The sequence below is a fragment of the Lutra lutra genome, chromosome 7 (genome assembly GCF_902655055.1).
Source record: "Lutra lutra chromosome 7, mLutLut1.2, whole genome shotgun sequence".
NCBI lineage: Eukaryota > Metazoa > Chordata > Mammalia > Carnivora > Mustelidae > Lutra > Lutra lutra.
The window spans coordinates 34,601,247-34,629,084 of record NC_062284.1 but is presented as its reverse complement, the minus strand read 5'-3'; the positions used below and the strand labels follow the sequence as shown (position 1 = coordinate 34,629,084).

Here is a 27,838-nt window from a genome sequence, read left to right as displayed (position 1 = left end):
TCAACCAGGTCTGCCGCTGGGCCTCAGAAAGAACTTAGGACCTGCACCGAAAGACCAGCGTGAGAGTCAGCGGACAGGTTTGCCCTGAGCCTTCAGGAAAGAAGATCTGGAAGGCTTCTAAATGGGGGAGGGAAGAAGAGGGAGATGGGACACAGGGGTAAGTGATGAATTCATGCTAAGGACAGAAAGAAAGGAAAGAAGTCTTTTCACAAAGGGATTCGGGAACACACCAGGAGCCAAGAAGCTAGCAAGCTAGCAAAGGAAGCAGAAGGCTGGTTGTAGAGGTGCTCTGAGTTTGAAAGTCTCTTTTTGTACCAGGAAGCCAAGCCTCAAGAGACCCTATCCATGGTGAGCCACCCACTGGCCTCCCAGGAGGTGAGATCCATGGGGCAGCCGACCCTACACACACCCCTAAAAATAAAACTGAGGAGAAGTCTTCAGAACAGACCCAGCCCTTCAGAGCAATCCTGGCAGAGGACTTAGATTCTGATTTCGGATATTATCACCAGGCTGCTCCTTTTTCTTTAGAGTGTTTGAAAAAATCAGCCGAGTGTGCCTAAGAATAAGCCGTCATTGGGCTCACTGGTGCCCCTACGCATCTGAGTGATCCTGGCTTCACAGGACCCATTCTGAGGTGCTTTAATTCGGCGAGGGCTCAGACCGGGTGGAATAAAGACAACTGAGTGGGTGTTCCGGCAAACCAATTTCAGAACAACAGAAAGCAATGGTGTCCAGTGGCTAGAGGGACAGTACTTACAGTTGAGAAGGTTATGCACTGCACAAGGACGTCTGGGGGTTGAAATCTAATGTGGCTCCCCAGTGGAGAGAAGAATCTGACTAGAGGAAGGGGAATCTTTTTGAATTCACATAAAAGCAAAAAAGGAACTAGTGGTGGTCCAACAGATAGCATTTCCAGCTGAGGCTAAGTTCACACTAGAGAACTTAGAACCGAGACGGCAGCCCCACCCTGCTGGGCTGGGCATCCCTGAAAAGCAAGGCATGTAAGAGATCCGCTGGGACAAAGGCCCAGGTAGTCCACGAAACAAGCCAGAGCAGCCACTAATCACCTGTGTGATCCTGGGTAAGTCACTCCACAGCCTATCCCACCATTAAGATGGGCTCAGAGCACCCACGTCATGTGGCTGGAATGCAGAGTCAGTGAAATAATGAAAGTAAGTGGCCCTCAGTGGCCCTCCCTAAATGGTGGTTACCATGGTGGCTGCACTTCCTAAAGGTGAGAGACACAGAGCCTCCAACCTTGACACGTGAGGGTCACCGCAGAGGCAGAGAGCCAAACGCGGGCTGAGTGGTATGGAGCTGATTTTGCAGGAGAGAACAGTAAATGCATTCATTTCTCCAGCGTAACTGAGAGGAGTCCTCTTGGGAGTCAAACCCATGGCTGGTGTGGGATGTAATCTGAACCTGAGCTGCCCTCCAGGACTACAGGGGCTTAGGGGAAACCCAATGAGATTACCTGTGGGGCACAGTGCCTGGCCTGGGCAGGTGCTAAGCAAATGTGAGCTCCTAACCCCTCTCCCCTGGGGACCCTCAAACAGTGGCCCCCGCCCCAGAGGCTGACCTCCAGCAGGTTGAAGCAGGACCCCCAAGTCCTGTTGAATTCATTAATAAACAGCATTCGTAATTATAATGCAACTAACATTTCTTGAACCTCTTTTATTCGAAAGTCCCAAGAAGGACGCAATGCTATTTCTCTCATATTCTGGATGCCTCTCCTGCTCTGAATGCTTAAACCACGTTTTATGTATCCACACACCATACATCACTTCATTTTTTTCTTTATCATAAATAGGAACTATTCCCAGCATAATAACCTTGTGTGAAGAATGAGGCATGACTTTCTTCCTTGCATTAGAGTGAAGATATTTAGGTGCAAGTCTGTCACCCTCAGTTAACAGGAAGAAAGAGGGATTTGTTCTAGAGTTTTACTCCATCCCCCAAGATACCAGCATCGTGCATTTAAATATACATTCAGTATTCAGATAGCAGTGATTTACGGAATGCCCGCCGAATGGCTTATGCATGTTACCCCACTCAACCACCACTGCAAACCGTGGAGTGGGTCGTCACTCCTATTTTATATGCAAGGAAACTGAGTCCACAAGATGCTGAACAACCTGTCTGAGCCGTAAGTCTGCGTGAACGGATGTTATTGTAATATTAACCAATGGGACCGAATGAGTGCATGGTAAGCCCTTCAGGAGCTCAAACAGCTGTAATACTGAATGCCATCCACAAAGGATTACAGGGATGGCCTGTCTGGAATGAGAATTTACGGGAAAACCCGGGGAAGAAATTACCGCGTCCCTCCAAATCCAGAAAGAAAACATTTTCAGCACTAGCCCACAATGACCTGCGTTCCAGTCTCGGAGGGAGAAGGAAATATCAGCTCACGGCTCCTGGATGCACCTGGCCCACAGGGGACCACATGTTTCTGTGGGAAAGAGATCTGGGAGGGAACACAGACAACACTGTGCACCTGGAAGTCAAACCATAAAGAAGAAAAGGAAAGCTCTAGGGGCAAGTCCTCATTTTTTTTTTTTAAGATTTTATTTATTTGAGAGAGAGAGAGCACAAGAAGAGGGAGGGTCAGAGGGAGAAGCAAAGTCCCCACCTAGCAGGGAGCCCAACAGGGGGCTTGAACCTGGGACTCCGGGATCATGACCTGAGCCAAAAGCAGTCACTCAACCAACGGAGCCACCCAGCACCCGGGGCAAGTCCTAATTTTGACCCAGGCCTGACCTAGGGGGCACTGGCGTGAGAAAAGAGTTCGGGCAGAAAGGGAGAAAACCACAGTGGAGAGGAACAGGCTTGGAGGCAGACTTTCCTTAGAATCCCTACTCTGTAGCCTACAAGCTCTGGGCCCCAAGGCTCGTCCTCTGACTCTCCAGGTACAGAGTTCAACGCATACAAACCAGGGACAATACGGACACCTTACTCACTAGGGGCCTTTGGGATTTAGCTCTGAGCCTTATACACCATGTGTTCGTTTCCCAGGACGGCCATAACAAACGACCACAGACTCCTAGTTCTGGAGGCCAGAAGTTCAAAATCGGCATCAGTGGGAAGTCGGCAGGGCTGCGCTCCCTCAGGAGGTTCTAGGGGAGAGCCTGTTTCCTTGTCACTTCCGCCTTCTGTGGCCGCAGCATTCCTCAGCTAGTGGCCCCAATATGGTGACCTCTAAGGACAATACCTCGAGTCTGTCTTCACGGCACCGTCTCCTCGGTGTGTCTAGGTACCACATCTCCCTCTGCCCCTGTCCTATAAGGACACTCACGGTTGCACTTAGGACCCACCTGTATCAGCCAGCATGATCTCATCTCCAGATCCTTACGGTAATTACAACCGCAAAGTCCCTTTTTCCAAACAAGCTGTCATTTGCAGGCTCCAGGAATGAGGACCTGGTACCTTTATTCAGCCCATGACAGACAGTCCTTCCTCAAGAAACATCAGGTGTGACTCTCCCTATAGCCAGAGCTATAGGTCCAGGAAAGGGCCAATGGATGGATAAGCAAGGGAGGGCTCGAGAAGCCTGTAAGGAGCGGTTAGCCCTTTGCCACGAGGACCAGCAGAGGCCACAGCACTTTTCCCAAACCCTCACACACACAGCGAAATCACCTGGCACCACTCCTGGGCTCGGAGTGACAGTGGGAAGACTGGGGACACGGGGGGGTCGGGCAACGCGGCCTTCAGATCCCGCTCTGCCCCCTACAGGAGCACAATGCCGGGGATGTTTCTACCTCAGCTTAGAGTCCTCAACTGTGAAATGGGGCTGGCTGAGGCTCCCAAAACGGGTGTAAATGGTGTGGCACATAGTAGGTGTCATAAAACAGTCATCATCACAATGGCCAAATCAGTGACATGCAGGAACGATCTAGGAGGGAGACCACAGTAATGCAGGCATCGAGGATGTGGCCCTCAGCCCTGTCCTCACGCGAAGGCATTTCAGGCTGCCACCAGGCGTGCATCCAAAGAGAAGCCTAGGGGTCCCAGATGCAAAGCTGAGATCCCCTTTCTGGGGCGTACATATTGTAGTCAGATTTTTTCCATAGTCCATCATATCCTTCTTCTGGAACCTGGAGTTATGAATGACTTGGAGGAAGTTCAATGCAGCATTCTTACGGCGAATGTGATCTTTGTTCTGATAACTAATGAAATACTTCTGACACTTAATGAAATGCCACAAGAAATGAACAAGGGCTCTTTGGAGCCTTGTCTGAGATCAGAGTAACTCAAGCTTAAAATCTGGCTCCAATCTTTCCTAACCTACAGGCAGAAACGTACATACCAGTGGGGCCCGGCTCTGCTACAAAGCTCTCTCACCGAAAAGGGCCAAGGTTTCTGATCTAGAAAACAAAGCGTATTAAAACACCGTTTATCTGGTTAGCATCAACGGGTAACCTCTTGTCAAACAATTCAGGGACTAAGTGGAAATCCTGCTTCGAAGGTAAAGAAACAAAACTTTCCCTGCAGGAGGAAATAAAGAACACCAAAAACGCAGAGTGTGCATTTCAGACAGCTGTACCTGCCCGCTCTGCTCACTGCCCAGGATCACCGCGGAGGTTTTCCAAGGAGAAATGCAGACAAGACCAAAGATTTCCCTTCTCCTTGCCATGTGGCTTCTGCCCCCGCTGTATGTAACAAGACTCCCTAGGTAACAGCTGCAGGTCAGGAAGATGGCACGTGGTTTTGTGAAGTTTAATTAACAGCTAGTTTTCCTATCCAGCATCATGAAGGGGTCCTCTCGGCTCCAGGGGCCCTCAGGACAGAAAGTACGCATTTCTCCAGCATTATTAGTGATGAAATGCAAATTGACTCCAAGAAAGGAGGCCGGGAAAGGAGGAGTTGAGAAAAACAAGTGATTCCTACCCACAGCCAGGGATAGTTCCCCAGGGAGGCGGGAAAGGGTAGGGAGAGCCTGTGATCTAGGCCTGAACCTGTCTGTCCTATTTCCAAAAGAAATGGACCTTCCCCGTAAGAACACACCCACGTGCGTGCACAGGCGCACACGTATACAGGTGAGTACAAACACACATGCGTGCATATGCACACGCATACAAGAAATTACAGAAGGAAACATGAGGCTCTGAAATTCAAAGACGATCTGGTCGGTGAGAATTAAATAATTTAAAACATGTCTTTTGTTTTTCAAAGTACTTAAACCCGTTATCTCATCTGACCCTCTCAACGGGCCCGTGTGGTAGACAGAGGACATATATTTATCCACATTTTATAGATTAGATGAAATGATTCTCGAAGGTCATCCAGTTAGCAGATGATGGAGAGGAGACAGAAAGTGGGGTCTAATGACTTCTAGCTCAGGGCCTCCTCCCTCCGAGGTAAGAAATGTGAATGCTTTCAGTAGAGAAAGGCCGAGCCCCAGGGGGAGACCACCAAGAGAAGGTCGGACACGTGGATGGCACTCTTAAGAAAAAGTCATGTCAGGAGACAGTCCCAGCAGAGGGATTTAAAGGCGGTGGTCTTGATGCATCCAGAGAGAAGAAAAACCATCACATTCCCGAGTGTGTCCGGAAACACGGCTCAGAGCTGTGTCCTCCTGCTGCCTTCTTCTCTCTCCATTACTCTGCATGGCAGAACGGTGGTGGGAACGTATAAAACAGCACTTGGGCCTCAGGGACGTGCCAAGGGCGAGCGGGAGACCCTAACGGATGGGACAGGACCCCTTCATTTCACAGACATGGGAAGTAAGGCCCAGGCAGGGGACCTGCCTGGAGATGAAAGCATTTGGGAGGATCGGGAACTGGACCTGGGACTCTGGGTTTCGAAGACAGAGCCCTTTACTCCACACTAGTGCCTCAGGCGTCTATTACCTTTCATTTTATTAATGTCACTGTCCTTGATTAATACCTCGTGTCCAAAGGAGGACACTTAAGGGAGGGGTGGGGGGAGCATGGATTTTCTTCTTTTTTTCTGGGAAAAAGTACTGCTAAGTTTCCCGTGGAAATTATCACACATGATGTGGGGCAGTGACTGGGGGTCCTGCTAACACAGAAACTATCCCAGGACTAGGGTATAATTAAGATGCCCCCCCAAAGGCAAGTACTTTATGGTATGTGGATCATGCTCCCACCACCCCCAGATGCCCACGTCTGAACCCCAGGAACCTGAGACTGTTATCTTACTGGCAAAGGGGCTTTGCCGATGAGATTAAGGATCGCAGGATGGGGAGATAATCCTGGATTAGCAGAGCTCCTATGACGTAATCACAAGGGTCCTTATAAGGAGAGGCGGCTGACAGTTCCAGAAGTTGATGAGAGGCAGCGTGATGGGGGGGAAAGGCTCATGAGCCCAGGAAGGCAGGCAGACTCTAGAAATGGGAAAGGGACGGAAAGAAGTCCTCCCCCGAAGCCCCCAGAAGAAACACAGTCCTGCTCACATCTTTGTTTTAGCCCTCTGGCTTCCAGACTGCGCGAGGATAAATTTGTGCTGTTCAAGTCTTAGCTCCCCGACCAGTAAACCCTGGCTTCTTGTGACATATGAAAATGGGGTAGGTCGGTGGCATGGCCATTCTGCAAATCACAAGGGCATGAAGGAGAGATTTAGACTGACTGCACAATGGAGACATCAACAGGCTTTAAAATGGAAAAGAGCTGGTCCTCTGTATTAACAGGAACTATCCTTAAAGACATTCTAATGCAATCCCCTTAGTCCTGCTGGATAGTCCCTTCCTGGAAAGGAACCTCTGGACTTCCCCAGTCTTGCCTGGACATTCCCTCATGCACAGCCTGTGCTCCAGCCCCATCAGACTGTTTACAACTTCCAGAACGTGACAGGCTCACACATGCCTTCAGGTCTCCACCCCCACAGTGTGCTTTTTGGGGGAACGCCCTCCTCACTCTCGGGCTCTGCTAAAATCCTTCTTCATAGCTCAACTCAGTCATCACTTCCTCTCTGAAGCCTTCCCTGGCTCCCTGACCTCTCTTTCCATTTCCGTCCTAGCCTTGTAAATGTCCATTTGCTTGACTTCTCCCTCCACCCCACCAGCCAAAGCAGACTTTCTCGTTCCCCTTGTGTCACCAAACCACTGCCACACCCCATCTTTAAACTACTTCCCAGCTCCTTCCCACCTGAGAAACGCTAATCCAGCCTTTAAGGAAATCACCCTTAGCCATGGAAATTACCTTGATTCCCCAAGAGTGAGCTGCACCTCTGTGACCCCACAGCCCTCTGCTTCCCCACAGGTGGTACATGCATCGTACCCCACCACGGTGGTCATCCCTGGCGTACTTCCTCAGTAAACACGGAGGTCCTTGAAAACCACACCTCCTTCACCTGTCCATCCCTTCTGTGTTAGCACAATGCCTGGTTGACAGCAAATGCACAAAGAATGCTGAACAAATTAAAACGAAAACAAAACACAAAAAGGTAATTGCTAGGGGCGCCTGGGGGGCTCAGTGGGTTAAGCATCTGCCTTTGGCTCAGGTCATGATCTCCGGGTCCTGGGACTGAGCCCCGCATCGGGCTCCCTGCTCAGTGGGGAGTGTGTTTCTGCCTTTCCCTCTGGCCCTCCCCTTGCTTGTGCTCTTTTTTTTCTCTCTCTCTCAAATAAATAAAATCTTCAAAAAGAAAAAAAAAATGTAATTGCTATGTCAGCTCTACTAACGAAGCTCTGTGATCCACAGGCAGCCTTTAAAAGCAAATACCTTTATAAAGTTAAGGTTTTGCCTGGCCGGCTGCTGACTATCCCTAGTTGGCGTTTCCCCTGGGCTTCCCGTGTAAAAGCCCATAAGCATACATGTTGAGTGTATACACACACACACACGCACATATATGTACTATACTCAAAATCTTAGAGCAAATATTGGAGAAAGATCCCATTTTCCCTCATCTCAGAGAGGTATTGGTTTATAACACTTACCTTAATCAAGGAGTACTACCTATAATTTTAAAAAAGCCTTTCTAGAAGTGCAAATCTGGGAGGAGCATCCCATAGCCCCGATGGGTTTAAATCCTGACTCTCTTGCTTTCCTTATGTGTGACTTCGGTCTAGACATTTTCTCCCTGACCCTGGAGTCTGTCATCCCTAACTGGGAACAATACCAGTGTGCCACCCATGACTGTGATGAGGACCTGACAGAATGCTGCGTATAAAATGCCGACCGATGTGCCTGGTAGGGGGAAGGGTTCTGCCACCTGTCCTGACTGCTTATGAGGAGCCCAGCACTGTGCATAAGCACTCTGTACGAAATGCCCAACTCCCAGCAGCCCACCGAAGCAGGTTCGTGACTATCCCCCTGGGGGGCAAGCATGGCGATGTGGCAGGACACACATCTGGGCAATGGCGGGGTTGGGCAGACAAACCAGGCCTGTCCACTCCAGAGCTAAGACGCAGGTGTTTCCAGTTATGCTGGCTCCCGTTCCCACCTGTCACCTGAAGGTCTGGTTAAGAGCCTAAAAACAAATGTTTGTTGAGACTGAAGGACCAATATTTGAAACAGAACAAAAAGCAATAACTGAGTACCTGCCACAACTGCTCCTGAGATGTGGGTCTGTGCCGTCTGGGCGAGGGCAGCCCCCTCCAGCCAGACAACCTCCCAACAGGAAACTAGTTCCACCTCTCCAGAAAGCTCTGGGAAGCCTGCCCTCCACAACCTTTCTGACACCTGAGGGCTGTGACATGCCAAGTGTCACACACTCAATGGAAAGAATGGCCATGATTTTCACGGTCGTGACTTCCATGGTCCCTGACTCCTACAACTATCTCCAGTGGATGAAAGTTCTCAACTTGACCATGACCACTGATGGAAGGGAGGAGTGCTTCCTATCTTGAAAAAACCTCGGCATTAAAGCCATCAAGCATCCTCTTCCCAAATCCCAGCTGGTTCCCATGGGCAGTGGTGAGGAAAACTGACTAGTGTAGGCCAACCTCAGGAAGCCCGTGGGGAAGGGACGCCTGGTAGCAGGCTCTCCAGCAACCAGAGCAGGGAGGGTTACCCGAGGGTTACTCACAGGAGTGGGGTCTAGTCTTATAGCCTGTCTTTGGAAGCTGACTTAAACTGGCCAGTAGACGTTTACAACAGGTTTCTGGTGGGTTGTGTACTTGGACTCTAGGCAGCAGGACACTCTATGGATTTCGTCACCACCAGACATGTTGGGAATGAGAAGAAATTTGGTTTAAGTTCTATGAAAGGGAAAATCCTACAGTCAGAGGGGCTCCTTCCAGCTCCCTCCAGTTGCCGGCACCCATTTCCAGAAATTGGGGAGGAAGGCTCCTCCTGAGGAGGGCCTTGAGCTGCACAGTGAGTGGCTGCCCTGCGGCCCAGACAGCGGAGCTCACCGAGTGCCCTCCTCTCTCCACCCCTCCCCCTTCAGCCACCACCAGGACATCGCCTTGGGCGTGGAGAGAGGAAGGACTTGGGGAGTACCATTACGGAATCTGTTGGCCAAGACCTGCAGGCTGAACTCCCCCAGTCCAGAGCCTCCGCAGGTGTCAGTGCCCTGACTAAATCCCAGGGAGAGGCCACCCTTTGTGGCAGGCTTTTCTGAGCAGGTCACGCCAAGAGAGGGTGCAGGGCAGGGTGCCCCGGCCCTGGGATCCTGGCTGCACCCGGGCTGTGTGGCCCAGAGTCCTGCCCTCCTGGAACAGACCTCATTTCCTGTCTCCCTGTCTTCCTCTGTGGCCCCGGCCCTCCACCTGATCCTTCCTGAGGAATCAGAATTCTAACTGGAATTCTAACACATGAACACCCAGCCTTTAAAGCTCTAAAGGGAGGTATAGCTACAACTTCCTGAGCATCTGTTGCAGGACAGGAAGTAGGATCACATCATTTCATTGAATCACCCAACAACCCCAGCTGCTGGGCATTGTTATTACTATCATTTGAAAGATAAAGATCCTGAGGCTCAGAAAAATTAACCAGCTTTCCTAAGCTCAGATCCTTGGAGAACTTCTAATAAACACTGACATGATTTTTTTTTTCTTTTTAAGATTTTATTTATTGAGGCAACTGGATGGCTCAAGCAGTTAAGCGTCTGTCTTGGGCTCAGGTCATGATCCTGAGGTCCTGCCACTGAGCCCCGCATCGGGCTACCCACTCAGTGGGGAGTCTGCTTCTCCCTCGCCCTCTGCCTCTACCCACACTCCTGCCCTCTCTCTCTCACTCGTCAACTCTCTCAAATAAATAAACAAAATCTTCTTTAAATTTGTGTTTGTTTGAGAGAGAGAACATGAGCAGGGGGAGGAGCAGAGGGGGAGAGAGAAGGAGGGGAAAAGAATCTCAAGCAAACGATCTCATGACCCTGAGACCACCACCTGAGCGGAAACCAAGAATCAGGCACTTAACTGACGAGCCCCCCTCGTGCCTCCATACTGACATGATTTCTAAGGCTTTTAGAGTGTGATTTGCATTGTGTATGTATATGCTTTAATGAGACAAAGTCTGATATGGAAGCAATTGGACTCAAGACATTCCTAAATATATTCTAGCTAAGCACATTTTACTTATTTGTCAAGGTTGGGTTCAAATCCTACCTTCTCTGTGCGGTCTGCCTTGACTGCTCCATCTCTCAAGGATTTCCCACGTTCCACATTTTGTGGGTTTGCCACTCACCCACCACTACATGTCAGGCCTCCAAGGACAAGGGCTGCGATTGCCCATTTTTGAACCCTCTGCTGCAAAGATTTCCCTGGCTACAAGAGCTGAGCCCTGCAAGGAAGAGTCGCAGTTCATTTTAAGCCTTGACTCCCAAATCGCATCCACTTTTCAAGACGTGGCTCGAACCGTCTAACCTGCCAGCAGCTTCTCTGACCATACCGGCTGAAAGCGAGCAGCCTCACTTTCAAAATCGCCATTCAGGTGAAAAGGATTTGAGTGCTAGACTCCAACAGACCTACTTAGAATTCTGGTTCTGTCTCTCCTGAAGCAGGGCATTCTGAGCAAGTCGCTCCATTCCTCCCAGCCTCAGTTTCCTCATCTGTAAAATGTGAATATATGCACCTGCCTCACTGGGTTGTATGAACTATAAATGTGACAATGCATCTGATGCATTGTCTGCCCATAGGCCGTGATCCAAAATGGCAACCAGCATCATTACCATTCATCACACTGTCTTACAGGGAAGGCGTTTACACACATGTCTTTTCTAACCTTCTAGATCAGTGGTTCTCCAATTCTGGAGTATATCAGAATCGCCTAATATGAAGCTACCTAGAGCACACCCCAAGCCTACAAAACACAACCCCCATTAGGCATGGGAGACGCTGGGGCCTGGGCAGCTCCACTTTGAACAAGCCTTCCCGGTCCACTGCAAGTGATTCTGAACATGTGCTCTCTGAGCCTGGAAAATTCGGCTAGAGAATATTCAATTTCCAAATTTTTCCACCATAGAACCTTAAGAGATACTTCCAAACACCTGGTTTCCAACCTCGGCTGCAACCCCTAGAGATTCAGGACTGCAACCCCCAGAGATCCAGATGTTGTTTTGGGATGTGACTGGGGTATTGAGATTTTTCAAAGGTGGACAGAAGATTCTAAGGGTCGGTCGGCCATGGCTGAAAATCACTAGTCCATTTACATGTCCTCTGTGACAAACAGAGTCCCAATCTGATGCTGATTTAACAGAAAGGACTCTTATGCTAAAAGAATTTTTTAAAAAGTGAGTTTGCAAACAGTTGGTCTAGCCTGTGAGTAAGAGCTTTCAGCCCCCAACCCGGCTTTCATTCACCTTTGTGTCTGTCCCAGGACCTTACAACATAGTAAATTCTTAATAAATATTTGCTGGAAGGTTGAACAGTTCTGTTTTATTTGTTATCTGGCTCCAATTAAGTTTTCAGTTGCCTAGCATAACAACCTAACGGTTTTCTTAAACATCTAAGCCTTAACAGCCTTTGCCTCAAACCTCAAACCTGAAACAGAAACTGGGGCAGACAACCATCCAGCAAACACACTGATAATTCTTCTGGGGTCACATATACTATGCAAGCTCCTAATGACGGATAAATATAAGCAAATGTGATCTTCGTCAGCCGGGAAGAGTGTGACAGTTGTTGGCAGCTCAGGCCTCCCGGCCTCATGTTTGGACTGCTCCCTCTGAAGCTGTCAAATTACGAGAGTATGATAAAAACTTGTAGGAACTTCATAGTAAACAGTAACTGGCCCCCTGTCAATATGTTAGGAGAAAAAAATTTCCCACTGCCAAAGCACATGGGCCAGAATGCCTGCAGTACAGGCCTGGGCCAGCGAAGAGCCGGTTCCCTGGGCAGCTCTTCTAGGTTCTCAACCACAGCGGCTGTAAGAGAAGGCCGTGAGCACTCCAGGGATACGGGAGCCGGAGCACCTTCAACTCTTAGCTTTTCTAGGGCTCTAGGGCTCTGGGAGCCCTTTCATCTCGTAGGCCCTCGGATTCCTTGTGTGTAACAGCTACCTGATCAGGTCCTTAGCGCCGTGACTGCCTGGGTTTGAATCCCAGCTCTTTACACACTGGCTGGGTTGCTTTTGGCAAGTTTCTCCACTTCCCGGGTGCCTCCTCTTCTGCACCTCTAAACTGAGGATGATACTAGCATTATTTCATATGGTGGTCAGTGTCGAGGGATAAGAACAGTGCCTGGTATAGAACAGGCATTCGATAAACTTTAGTTATTATAAACCTGCAAATCTCAAACCGAGAATTTTGAAAACCAAGCCTTTTTATTTTCTTTTCTCCTTATGTTCCTGTTGGTTTGGTGTCAAAATTCACTGGGCTGCACACCTGTCCTAAAGGGTCACAAGACTATTAGGATCTTTTTTTAATCCTACTTAATACGAACTTTCAAATGTTTCATGGCAGAAGTAATAATACAATCGATTATGGGACTCTGCCCCATACCACAGAATGGAGGCCATTAACATGTGAAATAAACGCTGAATTATCTTTAGAGATTCTGAGAAGTTCTGGATTCTAAAATGCATTGGCCATAAGGACCTAAGATAAGGGAATGGGGAGCTGTCCTCTTATGGGTTGTGCTCAGATAAAAGGAAGGAGGCATCCTCCCAGTGGATTTCTCTTCCCCTCCCCCTGCCAGGTCCTGCCAGGCCTCGGAACTCACAGCTCTTCCCCTCTTCTATCCACCCAAATTCGGTTTATCCTTCAGAATTCGGCTAAAGCACCCTCCCTTTGAAATGGTCCTCTCTAAACTCCTACTGAGGGGCGCCTGGGTGGCTCAGTGGGTTAAAGCCCTGCCTTCGGCTCGGGTCATGATCCCGGGGTCCTGGGATGGAGCCCCGCATCGGGCTCTCTGCTCAGCAGGGAACCTGCTTCCCTTCCTCTCTCTCTGCCTGCCTCTCTGCCTACTTGTGATCTCTGTCTGTCAAATAAATAAATAAAATCTTTAAAAAAATAAATAAATAAAAAAAAAAAACTCCTACTGAGCATATCAAGGGACCAGGGAGGGTGGTTGGGTTGTAACTTCCTTAGACCTCCGGGTGGATGCACTGACGGCCTACAGCACTGGGCTGAGACAGACCTTCGAGAAGCATCTAGCCGCAGCGCAAAACAGTGGTCACCGCCGATATCCCGTTCTCCCCGTAAATGTCCGTTTGTTGTTGTTTCTGTTTTTGTATTAATAAGCTCTCAGAATCTATCGTGGACCTAGGAGCATTCAACAAATGCTTTTGAATGAATACTGACTCATCTGTAAAGATGGGTTGACTGATTCATTGACACAGCTACCTTTCCCACCGACACTGCCTCCTTGGTCGTATTCATGCGGGCCTAGCCATGGGAGGCGTTTTACAGCGGTACAACTAACTGTTTGAACGCTGCTATGCAACACACCCTATGCAGACTCTACAAAAGTGTTAGGTCGTTAATTGGACATATCCTCAAAGCAGCGTGTTCACTCAAAACTCTCCGGGAAAACTTTCTGGAAAATGCATAGACTTCTGAAACCAACGGTCTGGGAGCACGTGTGACTCCACGGACGTTCAGTTTGCGGAAACTCGCATCAGCCCCAGCATGGGAAGGCCCCTCGTCCAGCATCCGACCTCCCTTCCCTGGCACCCAGGGCGCAAGGGCCTGAAGGGCTCCCCACTGCCCGCCTTCTTTCAACCCTCCCCACAGGGCCTCCCTAAGGTTGATGCCTAAGGGCCTTCTCAGAATTAGCTTCACTTTGAAGACTATTCAGAACCACAGAGTGGGGTGGGAGTGGCCTCAACGCTTAAAGGGCTGCAAAACACATCAAAAGATGAAAGGAAATACGCTGAGCCAAGAATTCCTCCCCAGCCGCCGAGCAGGCCGGGACTCTGAGCGCGGGACCTCTGGGAGGGCGCAGGGCGGGGGACAAGGGCAGGGACACGGGCAGGGGAGGTGGCGGGCGGGCGCGTGTACCTTCTTTCCGCGGTGGGGTCGCGGGCCCGCGCCTGCGGGTGCCGGCTGCCCCGCGACCCCGGGCCCTGGCGGCTGGCCTCGGGGCCGACCGGGGCGCGCAGCTCCTGGCGCTCGCGGCTCCGGTGCAGCGGCACCGACGTGCGCACGGCCGACACCACGTGGCCCGCGAAGGCGCGCGGGGGCGCTCCGGGCCGCAGGGCCCCCCGCGCGCGGTACGAGCTGGGCAGGCAGGGCCGCGTCTGCTCCATCACGCCGCCGCTGCAGCTGCGAGAGCAGGCGGACCAGGGCCCCCAGGCGCCCCACACGCCCGGGGAGCCGCCGCCGCCACTGTCCTCGGGGATGCCCTGGGCTGCCGCCATCCGCTGCGGGACCTGCGGAGACAGAGGCCGGTTAGGGGACCCGAACACCTGTTCCTGCTTCACCCCCAGAGGCTCTGGATGACCCGAAAGCCCCATCTGTTAGGCACTGGGCCGGTTTTAAAATCAGAAGAACGAAATGAATACAGTCCAGCCTGGGTTATATTCGTCTTTATACCGATGCACTCGTAAAATAGAACTTTTTTTTTTGGTCAGAGAGAGAGGGAGAGAGAGCCGATATCCTATCTGCACAGCCGATATGCCTGTCTGCACAGGCAGACAGAATGGCAGGCAGAGGGAGAGGGAGAAGCAGGCTCCCCGCCAAGCAAGGAGCCGGATGTGGGACTCGATCCCAGGACACTGGGATCATGACCTGAGCCGAAGGCAGCTGCTTAACCAACTGAGCCACCCAGGCGTCCCAAAATAGAACTTTTTTTTTAACCAGAGAAGGGCGACACAAAGATCAAAGCGCCCAAGGCTCACAAACATCCTAATTCGGTCCTTGCTTCCTCTGCTGTGGCCTTGGAGAGCTCAGTGTGGTGCCCTCAGCTCCTCCTGAGGCTTACCCCTCAGGACTCCCCCTTAACCTCCCACTTAGGTCTTCAGGGTGCAGGCCAGACGGACTGTACTTCCCTTAAGCTGCTGGGGAAGCCCCGGGGCCCAGTCTCCATGCAGGCAGGAGGATGGGACACTGCCATTTAGAGGCCCTGCCCTGGCGTCACCTCCCTGCCACCACTTCTAGCCCTGTGACTGGGAAGTTTCTGAATCTCTCGGAGCCGTACTGTGTTCTAAAGGATGGTCCCTACCTCACGGGGACACAATAAATGTAAGTCAGGTCATGCATGCGCAGAGCAGGGAGCCTGGCATGAAACATTTGTCAGTAACCACTGATGATTTTCCAGCTTCCATGGTCAATCAGAAGACCTGAGAAATGTCAGAAAGTTTTAAAGTCCTTTTTTTTTTTAAAGATTTTATTTATTTGACAGAGAGAGATCACAAGTAGACAGAGAGGCAGGCAGAGAGAGAGGGAGGGAAGCAGGCTCCCTGCTGAGCAGAGAGCCCGATGCGGGACTTGATCCCAGGACCCTGAGATCATGACCTGAGCCAAAGGCAGCGGCTTAACACACTGAGCCACCCAGGCACCCCGAAAGTTTTAAAGTTCTAACCTAGAGGGTGATTCTACACTCTTATTCACTTAACCGGTCATTTCACAGGGAACAGCTGTGCCAGACAGGGCACTCAGTGTGGGGACACGGTGCCCCCGCAGACACGCTCTGAGGACCAGCTACATCCCCGCGGGAAGCTGAGCACTGAGGACCAGGAGGAAAGCACCCTAGATCCACATTAATGGCATGGACCCAGCAGAAATGTGTTGTGCAGCTAGCACAAGATTGGGGAGCCTTCGGGGGGACTGGCTTCCCTGGGCTTGAAGGGATGGAGAGGGGAGAGGGATTAAGAAGGCCTCAGAGGAGGACTCAGGTAACAGCTGTGACAGTCAGGTGTGTACTCAGTCCCAGATAATGCGTGTCATCTCCAGGCTTCACCGTGGCCCTGCTGTCTACCATTCTCACCTCTCAGAGGAGAGGTTTGCCACCTGAAGCTCAGAGACGAGTGACCCACCCGAGTCATGTTGGCGTAGCCGGGTTTGCAGTCAAGTGTACCCAACTCCCATTCCCACAGCTCCAGCACACCCTGCTCTTCCCCAGCAGAGAGCTGCCCTTGAGTTTCTGGATCCTTCGCCTGGAATGTCCTTCTTACCTGTGTGGCACTGACCAACACTATGACTTTCCTTGGAAACGTGAGTTTTTGAGTGAGCCTCACCCTTCCATCTGAAGTACAAAAAGCCATGATTAACTTGGCTTTTTTTTTTTTTTTAAAGATTTTATTTATTTATTTGTCTGAGAGAGAGTGTGCACAAGCGGGCAGAGTGGCAGGCAGAGGCTGAGAGAGGCAGGCTCCCCGCCAAGCAAGAAGCCCGATGTGGGACTCAATCCCAGGACCCTGGGATCATGACCTGAGCCCAAGGCAGTGGCTTAACCCACTGAGCCACCCAGGCATCCCTAAGATCTTTGTTTTTGACAGATTTTTTGGCCCAAAGCTCAAAGCTCAAAGACTTTTCATGGTCAAATCCTCTGTCCCCACAGTACCACTGAGCTGTAAGCAGGTCCAGGGATGATCCTCTCCTTTGTGTGGAACAAATCCAAGAAGGCAGAGCTCCTTCACATCACATGGAAATGAGAAGAGAAAATGAGAAGAGAAATGAGAAGAGACAGAGAGGAAAAGAGACAGAGAGGAGAAGGCCCTGTGACCACCGAGGCCGACTGGAGAGATAATAGCCATGAGCAGCAACACAGGGAGCCAACACAAACTGGAAGAAGTTACTAGGGATGTCCCCCTAGTAACTGGAAGGAGTATGGCCCTAGCAACACCTTGACATTGAACTCCTGGCCTCCAGAACGGTGAGGGAGAAATTTCTGTTTTTTTAAGCCATCGAGTTTGTGGTAACTTGTTACAACAGCCCAAGGACACTAATGCAGTGTTTAGTACAAGGATGAAAAGTGGACAGGCATTTGCTGAGTCCCTTTTCCGAGTCTGGCATTGGAGGGACCAGGTCTCTGGCGTAGACACCATTAGCTCCAGGGTACATTTTACAGGGTGCTCGGCCACCCTGAGAGATTGATGTCATTTTGTCCCTTCTGCAGGAAAGAACTGGGGCCTCCAGAGGCTGCGTGACTTGCCCAGGCGCAGGCTGGTAAGGGGCACAGGCAGGGCTGACACTGAAGCCTGCCTGTTCCTATTTCCGGGTTCCTTTTTTTTTTCCCCCTGAAGCATGTTGCCTCCCTGCCCACTTTTGGTGGAAAATCGAAGGGTAAAAGGAGTCGAAATACATCCCCTTTGATAGTTCTAGAAGGGTAACTGGGATAAACAAACAAAGCCAGAAGTATGTGTCTGGCACATCCAGGGATTCTGGGTATCCAGGACCTCCTGATTCCTCGTGAACACAAAGAAGGAAGGCACTGTCGCTAACTTTTGCATGAGGCATGTAGTTCCACTGGAACTCCACTTCCTAGAACTAATCCCACCCTTAATTTAGCTTCCCGTTGCCAAATTGGGCAGGGTCCCTGGGGGAAGAAAACATGAAACCACATTCCATCCTATTCTATTCATAAAAATTCTCTAATTTATAGTTGAATTATGGTGAGTGACTTGAAATTCCATCTCAGTCCCCATGGTAGGAATCCAACCACATACTCCAAAATTGTATTTTCATAGTACGCAGCCAGAAACAAAGAAAAAAGAGACTGGGGAGGGGGGCAATGGGAGGAAGGAAGGGAGGGGAAAGGTAAACAAAGAGAAAGAAATGAAGAAAAAAAACAAAGAAAAAATAAAGGGGGGTGCTCTGGATGTGGGCCTCCTAGCTGCATCCGAGCCCCACCTCAGCTGGCTCCTTCCCAGCCCTCCTGATGACCACCACCCTCCTTGTTTTCTGACAGTCAAGGAGTTTTTTGGGAAGCATAGCAGGAAAACTTTCAAGTGTACTAAGATACAATATTCCCCAAATCATGACTAATTAACAAGACCTATCTGTGACAAGAATCAAAACCAAGGAACAAACCATAAGAGACTCTTAATCTCACAAAACAAACTTAGGGTTGCTGGGAGGTGGGAGGCAGGGATAGGGTGGCTGGGTTATGGACACTGGGGAGGGTATGTGCTATGGTGATCGCTGTGAAATGTGTAAGCCTGATGATTCACAGACCTGTAACCCTGGGGCAAATAATGCATTATATGTTAATAAAAATAATTTTAAAAACAAAACAAGGACTAAATCACGATTGGACAAAGCCAAATCAAGAATAGAATCTTAAAGCCTTATAACCTGCCAGCACATCGCTTCTTCCCCAGTATACACATGTCATGTTAAGACTGAAGCAGAAAGGGATGCCTGGGTGGCTCAGTAGGTTGGGTGTCTGCCTTCAGCTCGGGTCATGACCCCGGAGTCCTGAGATCCGGCCCCCTTTTGGGTTCCCTGCTCAGCAGGGAGCCTGCTTCTCCCTCTCCCTCTGCCTGCCTCTCCCTCTGCTTGTGCTCTCTTTTTGTTCCAAATAAATAAATATATATAATATGTACTATTATATATAATATATAATAAATAAATATAATAAATAAATAAATAATAATAAATAAATAAATAAAATCTTTTTTTTTTAAACTGAAGCAGAAAACCTGAGGCATTTCTAAAATGCACCCTAAACGGCTGTTTTTCCTCACTTACCAATTATTTCCAACCAATTGGTCAGAAAAACACAAACAATCAGATGGAAGTAGGGACAAAGGTCATGAACAGGTTGTTTATGGTCGTCAGGGACTGAATGTTTGAGTCCCTCTCAAAATTCAAACGGTGCCGCTTTGCCCCCCACGGTGATGGTATTTGGATGGGAGGGCCTCAGGGGTTCCTTGGCTTTAGATGATGTCATGTGTGTAGGACCCCACGATAGAATTCATGTCCTTAGGAGAAGAGGAAGAAAGATTGGGAATCCCCCTCTCTCTCCACCACGTGAAGACATACTGAGAAGCCAGTGTCTGCGAGCCTGAAAGAGAGAATTTGTGGGGAAGCAAACCTTGACCCTGGATTTCTCAGCCTCCGGGACTGTGACAAACAAATGCCTGGTGTTTACGCCCCCTGGTCAGTGGTATTTTGTCATAGCAGCCCAGGCTGACCAGTACAAAAGGGAAATAACTACAACACGTGAAAACTGTTGAACATTACCTATAGTCAAACAATGCAGAATAAAACAACAGAATTCCATGTCACACCCATTAGATTGGCGAAGAATATAAAGTTTGACAATACTGATGCGGCAGGAACGTTCACTGCTGGTGGGAGTCCAAGTCAGGGCAATTTCTTTGGAGGTCACTTTGCAATACTTGTCACGGTTTTAAATGCACGTACCCAGCGGCTCTGCTTCTTTTTTAAAAAGATTTTATTTATTTATTTGACAGACAGAGATCACAAGTAGGCAGAGAGGCAGGCAGAGAGACAGAGGGGGAAGCAGGCTCCCCGCTGAGCAGAGAGCCCGATGCGGGGCTCGATCCCAGGACCCTGAGATCATGACCTGAGCCGAAGGCAGAAGCTTCAACCCACTGAGCCACCCAGGCGCCCCTCAGCGGCTCTGCTTCTAATAGCTCACACTATAGATATATTCAAAATCAGTGCGTGAAGTTAGACATAGAATGACTTTTGTTGCATCATTTGTTGTAAAGAGTGAAACCCCAAAAATCTGGAAACCACCTAAAGATCCGTGTAAGTGAAATCTGGTTAAATGAAATCTGATCTATCCAATAAAATATAATTTATCTGTTAGAATGAGGTAGATTTATATGTGTAATATATAACATATTAATTATGTGGACATACTAATTAACATATTAATTAGTGGGAAAAAATACAAGAAGTAGAAAAGTATGTAAAGAATAAACCTATTTATAGATCCTTCTCTCTCTCTCTCTCTTTTTTAAGATTTTATTTATTTGACAGAGAAAGAGACAGCGAGAGAGGGAACACAAACGGGGGCGGGGTGGTGAGAGATGGAGAAGCAAGCTTCCTGCAGAGCAGGGAGCCCGATGCAGGGCTTGATTGCAGGGCCCCGGGATCATTACCCAAGCCAAAGGCAGACGCTTAACGACTGAGCCATGCAAGTGCCCCTAGATCTCTCTCTTTAAGCATTAGGTTGAAGTGAAAACTATTGCTGACATTTTATCTTCCAGAGAGAAAGCTGTATTTTGCTGTACGGAGAGGCGTGGGTGGTGCAGTCTATAGTGGATGGCCTCAGTCTTGTATGAAAGAGAGCAGACCTGCCAGTGAAAGAAGGGGACAGATAGACTAGAGGCTCAGAGCAAGAAGAGGTGATCGGGAAGACCAAGATATCCTTTATCTGCCTGAACCGCTTTAACACAAGCTCCAATCTGATACTCATAAGATTCATTTTGAGGATTTTTATTTCCATTTTGCAGATGTGGTCACTGAGGTACAGAGTGCCCTAGTGGATGAAACACGGTTTTGAAAATACATATAAGAGGGCGCCTGGGCGCCTGGGTGGCTCAGTTGGTTAAGCAACTGCCTTCGGCTCGGGTCATGATCCCGGAGTCCTGGGATCGAGTCCCACATCGGGCTCCCAGCTCCATGGGGAGTCTGCTTCTCCCTCTGACCTCCCCTCTCATGCTCTCTCTCTGTCTCTCAAATAAATAAATAAAAAAAAAAAAAAAAAAAAAAGAGGGCGCCTGGGTGGCTCAGCGGGTTAAAGCCTCTGCCTTCAGCTCGGGTCATGATCCCAGGGCCCTGGGATCGAGCCCCACATCGGGCTCTCTGCTCAGTGGGGAGCCTGCTTCCCTTCCTCTCTCTCTGCCTGCCTCTCTGCCTACTTGTAATCTCTGCCTGTCAAATAAATAAATAAAATCTTTAAAAAATTAAAAAGAAAATACATATAAGAGACAAAATCATGCAAATCTGACAATACTGTTTGGTAGATGAAATGCGGTTAAGTAAAGCATCTGGCACACTCCCAGTCACCTAGTAGGGGCATGGCAGACCTCCATTCGTCCCTTCTCTGGAAGAATTTACATCCCCAGTCGAAGTTTTATAATGTATAAGAAACAGATCCAACACTCGAACCTAACCGGGGCTTGTTCCCTTCCACTAGAGGTTCTGAAGCATGCGGCAGGGCGTAGGAGTGAAACAACAGAATTAAAAAAGAAGCTTCTCGAGTACACATGGCATGCCATGCCCCTTCCCCAGAGATTACATGTACTGCCTGGAGTGAGGCAGGGATCAAGGAAGAGAGGTATATCTTGGATAAAATCCTCCAGACCTTTCACTATCCCCTTCATCATTTAAAAGTGACTATTTGCGGGGTGCCTGGGTGACTCAGTGGGTTAAAGCCTCTGCCTTAGGCTCAGGTCATGATCCCAGGGTCCTGGGATTGAGCTCCGCATTGGACTCTCTGCTCAGCAGGGAGCCTGCTTCCTCCTCTCTCTCTGCCTGCCTCTCTGCCTACTTGTGATCTGTCAAATAAATAAAAATCTTAAAAAAAAAAAGTGACTATTTGACATTATGGTGCTCGTCTAACTCGTCACTATTGGGCACGAGCCAGGGAGCAGGAAAAAGGGAAGGCATTCGGGGAAGCGAGAGAGCCGGGATGGTTACATTCCTCTTTAACTCAGCTCAGGTCAGCCCTAACAAGAGGTGGTAGGAGAACCAGAGGGAGAACTGAAATTCCCTGAAGACTTTGGGTTTGGAGCTGGATGTTGTACTAACAATACTTTGGGATCAGTTGTACGGAAGTTAATGTTAGGCAGGGATGTTTGTGTAAATGTATATCAACAGTAAGACGTGTGTGTAGGGCAGCCTGGCAGTCATTCCCTTTTCCCTGGGTCCTTTAGGAAATCTCCCCCCACACCGGATGAAGTGTGGCGGGAATGCATTCAGGGACCCTGCTAGCGGAAGCCAAGGTAAGCAATGTGGGCCAATCGAATGTGCTCGCTCCTTGAAATCTGAATATTCAGTAAAGGGACCAAGAGACCACAAATGCCTTGGAGTCCTTCATCCTGACCCCACTGCTTATGCTCTGAGACCATTTCTTTTGCTCTCTGGCATGTCTTAGTGCCCACTTACTTCCCAGGCTGGTTCCAGTAAATTCTGTCACTTGCAGTGAAGAAGCCTTCATGACAGCCAAACGGTTACACACATTATAATGGCAACTGTGGTAACCAAGGTAATGCTAAATAAGCTGGGTGTGCCTTTGGGGCAGGACTTGGAGGAGAGAAAGCAGCGCTTGGGATGACCAGAGTGGTCCAGACTTGGAAGAAGCCTTGGGCTGACGGGAGTCCAGGGCCCCGGGATTCATGGGGACAATAGTTGTCCACAGTCAGCCTAAGCAGAGAACCAAGGTCTCCCTACAACAGGATGGGCTGATGGAATCAGAGGTTCACAGGGACAGTGTGTGAGCTCCGGGAAGAGCAGAAGAAGCACTAATCTGAGCAGTTGGGGCCATCTTCCTTCATCATGACGTTCTTAGGAGGGGTGAGCACATATGACCATAAGAGAAAGATGGATGAACACACCAGGGTTTGACAGACTCCGTGAAATACCAAAACCATGAGCAATCCTGAGCAATATGGAAATAGTCTTGTAATATAACTTTAAGTGAAAAATGCCAGATATAAACTTGTAACTAGACCATGATTATAATAATGTAAAGATTCGGTAGGCACATACTAAACAAAGCCTGGAAGGGGATGTGGGAAAATGAAAACATACAGTGTGTCACTACAGCCGGACCCAGGGTAGGTTTTCTTGTAATTAAAAAAAAAAAAAAAAAAAAAGGCCCAGCAATGGTTACACTACTGTTTGCTCAATAAATAAAAATTAGATGAAATGAAGAAAGATTCAGAACAGATTTGGGTGGCGGGGGGAAGCACCGAGGGGTAAACCAAGAGTTGGTGGTAGTCCTTGTCAGAGAAAGCCCTGGGAATTTCTCATCGCCACAGGAGATCTGTAACTAGGAACGGCTCTAAATGGTTTCAGCGTATTTGCTTTCGGTACTAATGTGAAATCATGTAAGATTTCACTGGTTTCTAATTTTCTTCCTACGACATTAAACCTACCATCTGTTCTTCATAGAAAACGAGTCACATGCAAAGTCTGAAATTCTGAAGTCTCATTCTAGAAGAGACTGGAAAAAGTAGGTTTGGTTTTAGCCACATAACCAAGTCAACATCCTAAAGCAAACGTTACAAAAATATACCTTGGAGCTCAAGCCCAGTGAGCAAAGCTTTGGGGGAGCTGAGAGCCCACGGGAGCAGGAAGGTATAGTGGCAGCTCGGCCGGGGCATCTGTCACCCGGGATCCTGGGCAGAAGCACAGGGAGGGCGGTGCACTCGGATGAAGCTCCAAACTCAAACCGGACCTAAATAACGTACCACCATAGCAGTGTTCGCGGAGACGCAAATTCAACCTTCCACCTCCACCGCTCAGCTTGCCTCTGATAATACACTGTAAAGGTCCCTAATCTTATGTCTGAGCATAACGTCATGGCAGAAGCTGCAAAGATCAATGTAGGAACCTCCCATACATGGGGGACTGGAGCAAAACGTGCTCAGCCTCGATCATTCTATCTGAATTCCCCGCACGGTAATTTTTATCAGAGTTCTACAAATGAACTTCAGGAACAGTTAAAAGGAGGTGTGGGCACAAAGCCATCACAAAGCAGGAGTAAGCGGAGGCCAAAGAGAGGCAGAGATAAGTGGAAAGAGAAATACTAAGCCTTGGCCAAAGCAAGAGCCATACAGAGGAAAAACCACTGTCATGCAAGTCACCCCAAAACTAAGCACATGTGTGTTGGGCCGCCTGGTGAATTCTAGCTCTGTCTGCTGAGCCCTAAGGCTCTCTCCCAATACCATGTCTTTATAGCTGGTGAATCCTTGCAGTAAATGATCTCAGACACATCAAACCCTTCCACATTCACCTACTTATGTGATACTGAGTATAGATGTTCTGGCCCGAACACTGGAGAACGCAGACATACCCCTGTCCTTCTACTTCTGGTCTGCGTTCCTGCCCCCACGACGTGTGACCCCCCCCCCCCCAGGGGACTATGGCACAACCAGCCTCACATCCACTGAGACACGCAGAGTCCTGGCTCCTAGGCCACATCTGCTGAGTAAGCCCCTCTGGGGGAGGGGGGAGGCAGGAATGTGCATTTTAAACAAGCTTCCCCGGTGATCTGAATGCATCCTCTGGTTGGACAATCACCAGCCACTGGACACATCCAGGCGAGACTCAAACAGGAAAGCAACCTACCCCTTAGGCCTCAGACCTCCACCTTTACACCACCACGTCCTTAACCCCCAAATGCTCTGGCCACGTTATTTTCTTCCCCTCAAATCCCCTGCCCTTCGGCCCACCCACTTCGACTTCAGCCATTCGAGCGGAGGCTAGCTTGGAGCTGATCGTATGAAATAGGAAAACATTCACGGATGACACCTGCCTGATGTGGGACTCATACAAGTGTGAAACGGACTCCATCTGAAATGTACTTGTAATAATAACAGAAGGAGAGCCACCGCGGCAAGTACAGAAAGATGAAAGCAGAGCAAGGGAAGACTTGTGGGAAACCCTGGACAGGCCTCTTTGTTCTGGTCTCAAGTCTGCTGTTAGCTCATTCCATGATCTGGGGCAAGTCAGTCTGCGGGTCTGGGCCTCAGTTTCCATATCAGTAAAATGAGCTGGTTGGGCTTGATGAGGGCCGGGGTCCCTTCCAGTGCTAACAGGCTCTGATTTTTCCTGGAAGAGCTCCGACATTCCTTGCCGCGTACTGATTCACTTCGAGGACCACAACACAGGGAGGCGATCCCACAGGTTGTGCCCCAGCTTGGCAGGGCCCAGCCAAAATGATGGAATGAGGTAAATATTTGGATGTGATCTGCATAATCGGAAACAATCCGACCGGACTCTTTCATCATGGGCCACATGGAAACTGTGCTCACGTTATAAGCAGAGGAGAACGCAGAGCCGTGTGCCCGGGTATCGAGTCTGCCCCGTGCTGCTGCGCAGTTACTCGGGAAGCAGAAGCAGATGTCTGTGCGCAGCGCCTGTGTGTGTTCTTTTGTTTGGTGGCTGCTCCGTTTGGCCTCATGCTGTCAACAGCGATTGCCCATCTGCAACCCAAGCCAACCGGGAGAGTCAAAATCACGAGTAATAGACACAATAAAGAGTACCGGCTTCTGGACCCGGAGGTTGACTTGGGGGATCAGCAACTTTCCAGCAGAGAATTCTGCCTAGTGAGTTGGCCATCTGCATCTGGGTTAATATTCGGCAGGCTCCTGGAAGGCAGGCGACTCCAAAGCACTTTTCCGAAGGACGTCACCAACCAGTGCAGAGCAGAGCATCCAGTAGACATTCTATAAATACTTTGCTGAATGAATGACAGTGCAAATGGCCTGAGGTTGGATGCTACCCAGATTCCCTGCATCCAGCTTTCCCCTGCTCACTCAGGCCTCTCCATGCCACCAAAGTTATTTTTCTCTAGCCCTACTCTGTTACCCTTTTTGCTTACCAATGTCTCTGGAATTCTCACTCTCCAAAAGATGAGATCCAAACTTCTCTTTGCTGTGGTATCCCAAGGCTTTCATCATCTGTGCTCACCCTTCCTTTCTGGCTTGAACTCTACCACTGCTCTCCCTGGACCCCTAATGTTCACACCATGCACGAGCAGGTTATGCCCTTTCTCCCCTCCCACCTCCCCCCTGCTGTGCTCTCAGTTCAAGTATTTCCTCCCTTCTCCCCTGCCTGTGAGCTCCCACTCAGCTCCAGCCAGGTCCAAGGTCCAAACCCAGCATCCAGGTCCCCTGGTCTCTCTCACCTGCTCCAGGGCCATCACGCACATCTCTCCAAAGCACTTACCACCTGGCACTATAACTATCTGTGTACACACATCTCCCCCAACAACCCTTTGAGCTCCCCAAGGCAGGGATTTTGTCTTCTTTATCTCTGTGTTCCATCTGCTCAAACAGCACCTCATACAGAGTCTTTCACCTGGCAGGCCCTCAGGAAATATTTGATGGGTGGGTGAATGAGTGCATGGATGAAGGAATGACACGTGGACCAACTGCTTGGTTTCCTGCCCATTTGCTTTGTTAAATGTCAAACACTCACTTCCCCTCTCTAGACAGCAGCACAGAGCATGGCTGTTCCGCCACTCGGATGGTCTCTGATGCCTAAATGTTCCTTCCACGTGCCTTAACGACAAGAGGCTGACAACCCAAATGACAGTTCTCCTGTCCCTTCAAAGTCATGCCCTCAGTATTTGATCCCCTGACCACCTCCTGCTGGTTGAAATTTGCTCTCTCCTTAACTCCAGGGTGCCATACGGTCCTGCTTTTCCTCCTCAACTTCTAGCTGTCTTCTCGTCTTCTATATAGCTCTTCTTCTCTCTGCTGGCTTTTCCTCTTCTATCTGCTCCTCAAGTGTTAAGGTTCCATCAATGGCCTTCCGATCTTATCCAGACCTTCTTACAGAGAAATACTGTGGCATCAGCGATAATCTTCATGTTGATGTCTCCCTTATTAGGAGACTCCCAAGCCCTAGATCTACATTCCCAGAAGCCAACTGGACACATCTATCCAGAGGATGCATGGACTCTCCATTCTCAATGTCATGTAACCAGGACCCGATTACCTGTTCCACCTTCTGGTTCATTCAGATGTGGTCCCATCCCCTACTCCCTTCCTCCAACTGGGCACCTAATTCTGAGACTTTGACCACAGAACTCTCTCTGCATTCTGTCCCTTTGTCTCTGTCCTCACGGCCCACGGTTGGATCAAGGCCTCACTGCTATTTGCTCATAGCCAGTCTCTGTCCATCCAGCAGCCCCCCTCACACTATTTATTTCCAGAACTACATTGTTAAAAATCACATCATCCAAGTCCCATGTTCATTGACCTCCCTGAGCTCCCTTCTGCTTCTAGGACTCAATCCAGTTGACCAAACTGGCTGACACTACCCTTCCCTTTTTGGTCCCTGCAGCCTCCCTGGCCTGCACTTCCCAGTTCTTAACTTCTTACTCAATGACGGCCAAGCTTTTACACTACTCTGAGCCTTGTGCGACCTACATCACTGGCCTTGAAAGCTCCGTCTCACCCCAACCTTACCTCACCTGATAAATTCCTGCTCATTCTTCAAGACCTACCAAATGGCACACCCTCTTCGCAAACTGCCCCGAACTCCCCAGGCAAGGACCGTGCTCCATCCTTTAGGCATCCACAGCATTTGGGGCACACTTTACTACAGTCCATTCTAATTACTGCTTTTATGTGTCCTATACCCCAAGTTGCGAAACAAAACCATGTCTACATTTTTTATGCAGATTTACGAATAGAGTATATATAAAACTAAAAACCAAAAAAATTCCAATTCACAATATTAATTTAATGTGATGGTTAGTGAAATTAAGGAGACATTGTCAGGAGTGACTATAGGGTGTAATTAATTAAGTCTCTGACATTGCATCTGTTTCGAGATCCTTTTGAATTTGAGCACAGTGGATCATAATTGGAAGTTTTTTTCTTTTGAAAAAGAAACT

General features: G+C 49.3%; 1 protein-coding gene across 1 annotated transcript in view; it reads right to left on the bottom strand.

Annotated features, from left to right (window-relative positions):
- THSD4 (thrombospondin type 1 domain containing 4) overlaps positions 1–27,838 on the bottom strand; it is a 582,110-nt gene that overhangs the window by 483,984 nt on the left and 70,288 nt on the right. The window contains exon 4 of the mRNA XM_047736180.1: positions 14,344–14,714. Coding sequence (XP_047592136.1) covers positions 14,344–14,714 — 371 coding nt within the window. The remainder of the gene's footprint in view (positions 1–14,343; positions 14,715–27,838) is intronic.